The sequence below is a fragment of the Choristoneura fumiferana genome, chromosome 19 (genome assembly GCF_025370935.1).
Source record: "Choristoneura fumiferana chromosome 19, NRCan_CFum_1, whole genome shotgun sequence".
NCBI lineage: Eukaryota > Metazoa > Arthropoda > Insecta > Lepidoptera > Tortricidae > Choristoneura > Choristoneura fumiferana.
The window spans coordinates 8,482,265-8,490,923 of NC_133490.1; the positions used below are offsets into that span (position 1 = coordinate 8,482,265).

At 41.4% G+C, this 8,659-nt stretch overlaps 1 protein-coding gene across 1 annotated transcript in view; it reads right to left on the reverse strand.

Moving 5' to 3' along the window:
- LOC141438617 (E3 ubiquitin-protein ligase UBR4-like) overlaps positions 1-8,659 on the reverse strand; it is a 37,375-nt gene that overhangs the window by 1,949 nt on the left and 26,767 nt on the right. Inside the window, exons 2-9 of the mRNA XM_074102483.1 lie at positions 8,644-8,655; positions 7,122-7,187; positions 4,783-4,881; positions 3,972-4,131; positions 3,439-3,601; positions 2,395-2,577; positions 1,939-2,073; positions 666-773 (exon numbers count right to left, since the gene is read on the reverse strand). Of these exons, the coding sequence (XP_073958584.1) occupies positions 666-773; positions 1,939-2,073; positions 2,395-2,577; positions 3,439-3,601; positions 3,972-4,131; positions 4,783-4,881; positions 7,122-7,187; positions 8,644-8,655 (926 nt within the window). The remainder of the gene's footprint in view (positions 1-665; positions 774-1,938; positions 2,074-2,394; positions 2,578-3,438; positions 3,602-3,971; positions 4,132-4,782; positions 4,882-7,121; positions 7,188-8,643; positions 8,656-8,659) is intronic.

Below are 8,659 nucleotides of genomic sequence, written 5' to 3' on the forward strand. Positions count from 1 at the left end.
AGTTGCTGCACAGATAATTGATTCGGGTGTTAGTTTGCGGAGGTGAACTACTAACTTGCAGTACAGATAGACAAGCATGATAAAATAGTTATTTTCACACCTCTCCTTCAGAAAAGTAACTTTTCCTCCCTGACGAGAGGGAGCAAAGTGCAACTTTTCTGTTCAAGGCTTTTCTAAGTGTTTTATTGCAAATGCCATTTTTTTTAAGTTGATAATTGTAAAGCCACGCCATTTTTTATGCTGGTTGTTCTATAATAATATTTACAATTATTTTTTTCAAGTTTCTTAATGCTCGGTGTGAAAAGTTGTATGAGCCACTCGGGAGCAAAATTATTTTCATCTTGGGCGTTAACACTTGAATCCCTCATTACGCTCAGGATTCTACTTTAGAATCCCTCGCTACGCTCAGGATTCTATTGTAGAATCCTTCGCTACATTCTGGATTCAATTTACGCCCTCGCTGTAAATACACCATTTTGCTCCCTTGTGACACAAATAACTATTGTGTCACAAGGGAGCAAAATGGTGTTCCTACTGGTTTTCCTACTGATCGGATTGATTGGAATTTGGTACGGATATGGTATGGATGATTATGGAAGTGCAGTTAACAAAAAGTACAATGTTGTATCAACACAATAAAGTAGTGAAGACACGGCAGTGAATACTAACTTGTAGATCGCCAGTAGCAGAGCGTGCGCCTGCCAGCGCACCGCAGTGGAGTTGGTCTCCAAGAGGAACGCCTTCACAAACATCTTCAGCTCATCCTGGGACACCTGTGTAATAACGTCTTTGTTGTAGTTAGGTACCATTATAAGGGCGTTATCACAAAACGCGTACCTTTTCTTTAAAAATGTATTTATTTTTTTCATACAAATTTTATGAGTCACTTTGGTGACGCACTATACCGAGTGTATGGGAAAAACTTCACAACACTGTCATTTTTGATTGGGTAATTTTTTAAACCATCGGAATCGATTGTGCTTTCGATTCTGGGCAGGAAAAACCATATTTTTTCCAAAATTAAAAAAAGGGTAAGTACACTTTTTTGCGAAAATGACCTTGAGTAAATTGAGATTTTGAGATGCACATAATTTTGGCAACGGGACGGTTACCGATAAACTATTTTACAATAATTTTGCATTATAGCTAAAGCTAGGAATTAATATGTAGTATTATTTTCATTTGCCGTATCGGGTCCGGTTTTTAAACACAACGCGCCTATCTCTTAGCTTGAGTGTGGTAAAACGTGACACAGGGACCTGACTGGGACGGGGTGGCTGGAACTGGTTCGAACTCCCGCATAACACTATTTTAGCACAAGTCATACTAATATCTAGTTGAGATCTGCAAGAAAAATCATGCATGTTGCATTACACTGCAAGGCCATAAAGCGAACGAATTTATAGTGGACCATCGAGCGCCGCAATGTAATGCAACTTGCTCGATTTTTCTTGCAGGCCCAACTGGGCTTAAGAAGAATTTGTTTTATTTATTTACGGCAGACCGAGACGGAGGTGGCGGGACGACTTGGACGCATTCAGCAACGACTGGCAAAACTTAGCTGCAGACAGGTGAAGTTGGGAATCCGAGGGAACGACCTTTGCCCAGCAGTGGGACATAGAAAATGCCAAAAAAAATTAAGTTCCATCCATACTGGGCACAGACTTCCTTTCATGACGAGAGAGCTTGGGCCATATTTCCCACGCGGGCCCAGGTCGGATTGGGAACTTCACACGCACCATTGAATTGCTTCGCTGGTTAGTGCAGGTTTCCTCACGATGTTTTCCTTCACCGCAAAGCTCGTGGTAAATTTCAAATGTAATTCCGCACATGAATTTCGAAAAACTCAGAGGTGCGAGCCGGGGTTCGAACCCACGACCCTCCGCTTGAGAGGCGATAGGTCAAACCACTAGGCCACCACGGTTTCTCTCCACGCACCTGTTTCAGTATCTGCTGCACCAGTTGCGGCACGCGATGCTCCTGGAACTTGGAGCCGTCCGAGACGAACGCGTCGCTGTCGGCGCTGCGCTCGCGCTCCGTCCACTCGGACGTTGAGCCCGATGCCGATGAATTCTGAAAATATCCTCTAACTTAACTCTAGAAATATCAAAGTTACGAGTAAGGCTACATAATCGTAAGCTGTGTACATGCGTGTGTGTGCTGTGTGTACGCTGTATGTGTGTGTGTGTGCGCGGCGTGTGTGTGTGTGTGTGTGTGTGTGTGTGTGTGTGTGTGTGTGTGTGTGTGTGTGTGTGTGTGTGTGTGTGTGTGTGTGTGTGTGTGTGTGTGTGTGTGTGTGTGTGTGTGTGTGCGTGTGCTGTGTGTGTGCTGTGTGTGTGTGCTGTGTGTGTGTGTGTGTGTGTGTGTGCTGTGTGTGTGTCAGAGGGCACTGACCTTGTCGGGCTGCGCGGGCGCCTGCGAGCAGAGCGCGGCCTGCAGCAGCTGCAGCACGGTGGGCGCCACGTGCGGGTGCACGCGCCGCGCGCAGCGCACGAGCCAGGCGAGCGCCTCGCGCCGCTCCGTCGCGCACGTGTGCTGCCAGTTGCCGGTGCGCGCGCTCACTATCTCCGCGCACGCCTGTGATGCGCGACAAGTGTTAAAACCAATAAACTGCAGCTGAGTGTCTTGGCAAATATTATAATTCGCTTTTTTTTGCATTAGAAAAAGGGTAAACAATATTGACGAAATATTTGATGAAATGTATAGACAGAGTATAACTGTTGGATATATTTGATGTATTTTATTTTATTTTATTGTTAGCTGTAAGACATTCAAACACAATCATGTATTGTTTAATGAATAAATGATGTCTATGTCTATGTCAATGACGAGTATTTTTATTGAAAAGCGTTTAAAAAAAAACCGTAACTATTACTTATGATACCAAAAGCATGTAAATGATCATTGTCCTTGCTGATTATTACATATTTGATGCGACTTATTTTTCAAAAGTGTTTTTCAATGAAAAGACACGTCAAGATGGCTTATCTATTTCTAATGCTTTAAAAATTTCATAGGGTCAATTAACTTTGGCATGATTGTAAATCGTCATACTCAAGGTAAACATTTTGTTGAGCAACAGTGTTGAATCAACGTGTTGCTAAGTTTTTGCTCATCAAGCAGCAACACGTCCCACCACGAAATTTACAAGAAATCAGTTCTGTCAAGAAATTATTAACACTAAGGACGAGATCAGAAAACATAAACTGCAGAAAACATCCAAAATTTCTTGACGTCAGGAAAACGACACGAAATCTCGCGAGGAAAAAATCGTAATTTCGTAACTACATCGAAACTTTGTATTGGAGAAGCAACAAAGAATATCAATATTACCTACTTATTTTTTGTGTTGTAATAGCGTCAGGAAATACATTTTTTTTTTATCAGTGGACAACTGAAAATGGACAACTTATGCCTGTGCTTCACCACAGATGTTACCTTGAGATGATCCATGAGCTGTACTAGCTTGTCGTAGGCCGGATCCGTTTGTAAAAGCACGCGAGCAGCGCTCAAATGCGTGTCGAGCGCGTGCACGTCGCGTGTGTGGCGGTAGCGGTCGCGAGTCCCACACAGAAGGAGCAACAGCTTGCGGACTTGCTTCCTGTGAGAACAAACAAACGACCGTATGGTCACTTTGAACGTGAAACTATCGTGAGACTCACGGAGCAATAATGGTAAAGTGGTTGGATTCTAGTGTCCTGTCAAACGCCAAGAACAACGATTAAGAATAACTTGACTTAATTGCGAAACACGGTTACAATATGTATGTATGTATATACTTTATTGTACATAAAACACAAAAAGAAAACAACAAAACAAAAGAGTACAAAAGCGATCCCTAAAAGGGATCTTTTCAAGCTAACCTAATCGGGAGCTTCTATGGGCGTGTACACGAAAAACAGGGTCGGTATTTCCAACCCGGTATTATCCGGGCCGGGAAAGAGTGTCACGTACCCGTCTAGCTAACCCACCTTAGCGGCGTCTGCTGATTCATCATGTACTCGCAGAGCAGGGTGCGCCAGCGCGCGTCGAAGTGCGACGGGTCGCAGTGCTTGTGGATCTGGCACGGCAGCCGGAGCGCCATCTCCATCAGCAGCTGCGGGTAGTTGTCGAACACGTCCAGCGCGTGACCTAACACACGGTAATAACCTGAGGTCATGTTGAACGACAAGCTCGGAATAGACATAATGCAAGCATGTTTTTAAAAACCCCCCGCAAAAAGAGATGAGTTATAAGTTTGACCGTTCGACAGGTGAACCGATTTGAATGCGGTTTTTATTATTTGCAAGCAGGTTTTCTAGCGATGGTTCTTAGATATGTTTTGTCAAAATCGGTTCAGCCGTTTTTGAGATACTGAACTTTGAAGTGACAATGTCGGGGTTTTCCAACTTTTTGTTGGTTAGGTTATTATTCGTTTAAATACATCTGTATTGTTTGACAAGCAAACCGCGTCCCAAACTTTTTTTTAAATATCTCATAAACAACGAAGATATGAAGAAAAAAAATATACGCATTTTAAATTGAATTTGACCATGGCGTCATATGCTACGACGAGTACAGAAAGTCCATACCAAATTTCATTATTCTAGAAAAAGATGGAATGCAAAGTTGCAAATTTCATTCGCTCACAATTTGCTAATTTTTCAACAGATATTGATGTGACGATTTTTACTATGCATAACATACAGTACTACTAAAGTAATACTTCTGAGTAAAAAACGAATTCCTTTAAAATTTCCGGGAAATTAAAAAAAAACGGAGCAAAGCAAAAAAACGACTCACTCTTGACGTATTCCTTAACGAAGAACGGCTGCATGTCGGGCAGCGGATGGGGCGCTTGCGGCTTCAACAGCTGCACCGCCGGTGTCGCTGCGGTCGTATCTACGAAAGAAAAGCAAATTGTAACTCTAGCTATGTCGTACGAGTAAGGGATACAATGAAACATCTATTAAACCCTGCTGCGTTATTAAACGCTAACAGGTTCCGTAGGATAAAAACATTTACGTTTAAGAATCTCTTTGAGAAAAAAATCTTTTGTTTGGTCTGAATACATTTTGATATGAGATTTTGTGACATTCTTGATATTATCGCATCAACTTCTCTTACAGTATGTACCGATAACCCTTCATTGTACAAAGATAAAGAAAACACTATTGACAAACATCGAGATATTTCTACAATATATAATAATTATAATAGGTACAGTCAAGTGTAAAAATATGAACTTATTCAAAGTTTCGAAACTAGGTACCATAGACTCTGATTGCGGCGCATATTTTTGAGTGGTTCGAATGGATACTTATTTTTGCACTTAACTCTTCATATATGTACCTACTGACAAAGGCAAAAGATATCTTTGATGGAACTTTACATACTATTGATGTATGTGTGTGAAATGTCATTCATTACTATGAAAAGCTCATATCTCCAAAAAAATATGTAACAAACTAATCTGAACACAAACACGCCGAGTAAAGTTACTTGGAACTTTGATTTTTTTTATTAGACGGAATTCTAACAACTGCCATAATTAGATGTTTCCCTGTTACAGCAAAACGTGTGATTCGTTTGTGTCTGGCCAACGCAAATATCAAAATGACAGCTAACGAGAAATAAATGTCCAGTTAACATATGGGTAACAAGCGTGGACGGATAAGGGGCTCCTTATGTGTATGTAAATGAAGTATAACTTAACTCAGCTATGAGCTACTATTTTCTTAATGTTCCTTGCCAAACTAAAGGTCACAGCTCATTACAGTCACCCGCACCCGACCAGCACCGCGTCGCCTCGAGCGGTAAGTATTCTTCATATGGATTTGTACGGGCATGCGCTCACTACATCAACTTTGCAGCGTCACCCGATCGCCTCACTCGCGAGGTGTCCACGTGCGGACGGCGAGTGAACTACTCGGTGACAGCCCGCTGCTCGCCGCCATAGTGACTACTAGGAAATTCATGGACCACGCGAGGTCCACTCGTCAACGCGGCGTCCACCCGTGGACCACCTGTCGACAACGAGTGGACGCCGAAAGTCAAGGCAGTGCTGGTCGGGTGCCGGGTGGCTCTAATGAGCTGTGACCTTTAGTGTTTTATTGACCACATAACATGAAAAACTTAGCTGAAAAATACCTTTATACAATTTTATAATTCGGTTTTCAATTCAATTCAGCATTTAAAAGTCGAAGGACATTGAGAAAATAGAAGCACTGTAAAAGATGCACGGAAAGTAGAAAAGATGGTCCCGACTCCTCTCATACTACCACGAACGTTCATTACCTCGGCGGCAAGTCAAGATGAACAACAGATGTGGTCGAGCGGTTGTGTAGCTGAAAATGATCTATACACCAAAACAACACCAGGGGGATCAGAGGGTATGTAGATAATTTCGAACACCACATCTGATCACAATAGTCCTGCTAAATATAAGCTTATATAGGGTGTCCCAAAAAGGACGCAAGATTTGAAATTGATGAAAAACACATTTTTTTTTCGTTATAATATAAAATTTGTATATAAAATCTTGAAATACATAAAATAGGGTTATTTGTGGAATAATACGTCAGGCAAATGTCCTCCTAGGCTTTTCTGGGACACACGCACTCTTTTGTCAAAATTTTCTATGACCATTTTGCATAGATGCGGCTGAATTTATCCAATGCAGCGTCGAATTTCCTCTTTTAAAGCATTGCCATTGGCTTGTTTTTGGACGACCAGTGGAATGAACATTAGGAATTGATCCACTCTCCCTAAATTTTGCAACCACTCTGCTCACAGTTGATGAAGTCAAGTCAATATTCCGACCATATTTTGCACCGAATTTTCGAACCGTACACTCCAAACTTCTTTTGAAATAATGTTCAATAATAAAAACGCGTTGATCTTTCGTATAACCCGCCATTTTTACAAACCCTAAACATTCAGCTGTCAAATAGTTTTTTTTTAGGGTTGCCAGCACTAAAATACAAAATACAACAATGGCGGCAAATTTAAATCTTGCGTCCTTTTTGGGACACCCGATATTAATGGAAAAGCCAACAGACTACAAAAAGGGCTACATAATACACGATAACAAAAGGATAAAAGCAAGACAACTAATTTGGAATTTTTAATTATATTATCACCTATTGATTGCATGAGTCCAGGGAAATGTAGGCGTTGTAATTCATCGTTCAAGGTCGGCCGACGATCTGCCGATGACAAGCTTGCGTTATACACATACATAATATCATAACGTATAATATGGAATTGCATGCATATTGCGTGGTGGGTTAGAAAATGAAAGTTTTTATATAGGAAAGCTTATAAATATAATACTTACTTATTATTTTTAGATTGGATTTTTCCTGTAGCTGAATTAATTATTAATTTAAATGTTACTTAAATCAATTTAAAAATGGTATGTTACTAAATTTTTTCAAATTATAATATCTGCAGGAAAAGTAACAATCACTATTTATTTTTAGTCAACATATATACAATAGTGGGACGTACAAAAATAAAAGCATTATTCAGTGCATCATTTTACATACAAATACAAGCAAAGAACAAAGGTAGTTCGTCGATAGTCACAGACACCCTTCAGAATATGTATTATTTCACACACATTCGTCGTTCGGTAGAAAGCAAGCGGCACAAGAACTCAGCAGCGACCTTGGAACTATGACAACACACGAGGCCCTCATACCACAGTCGCTCGTCTGCTGTTACTGTTGATACCAGCTGGCTAACCACCCAATGAGGGCTATCGCGTATGAATTCGCCGCTAGAGGCGCTAGTGTAGCGTGAGGTCTCCGAAATGTCAAATCTCATAGCTTTTGGGTGAGCTACGCGGGTTTATTTATAATTAGAATAATTTTGAGAATATTTTGCATTACCTGAAATTAATTATGGTAATAATGCGTTACGGGGCAATGAATGTCTGTGCTTTAAGACAGTTGTGTCTTTCGGAAACTTTTGTCCTCCCTTTTTTCCGAACAAAACGGCGCAACACTGTGGTTGCTCGATATTTTTATGGTACGGTTTTAAGGTGTATTAAATATGATTTTAATCTAAACTTTGTTTTCACGCCCGTAATAACAGACTTTGAAAGCCACACTAAAAACCTCACGCAACAGTGGCGCCATCTAGAAAGGCAAAAAACGATAGCCCCCATTACCATCTTGTCCAGGTAGAAGCGGGGATGACGTAGCAGTAGCCACATCCGGCACCGGCAGTATCAAAATCGTCAATAAAGTCAAAACCGTTTATAACGACATCGGAGGGACAGCAATGTTAGGTCATCAAAAAAGGTTGGTCGTTATAACGAGTGTTATTTCCGTATGCATGATAAGATCGTGTTGGGAGTTTTTTCATGGTTGTTATATCCGATATATCGATATAACTGGTGTCGCTATTAATTATTTTGACTGTATCGGTGAGTCGACGGCCACACAGCCGGGTATCCAAGTATTCTTCAGACGCCAGAGAGATCAATGGGATTCCGCGACAAACCAGCGGCAGCGGACCAGCAATCCGGTGCTGGACGGCCTCCCCCGCACAAGATCACTGATCATAGGACCCCGCAACTGACAACCAGCGGTTAGGGCAGTCCAGTGGTAGAGACCATCCCGCGCGACCCTCTAGAAACACTATGACAGTACTTACTGCTAGTCTTTTCTTT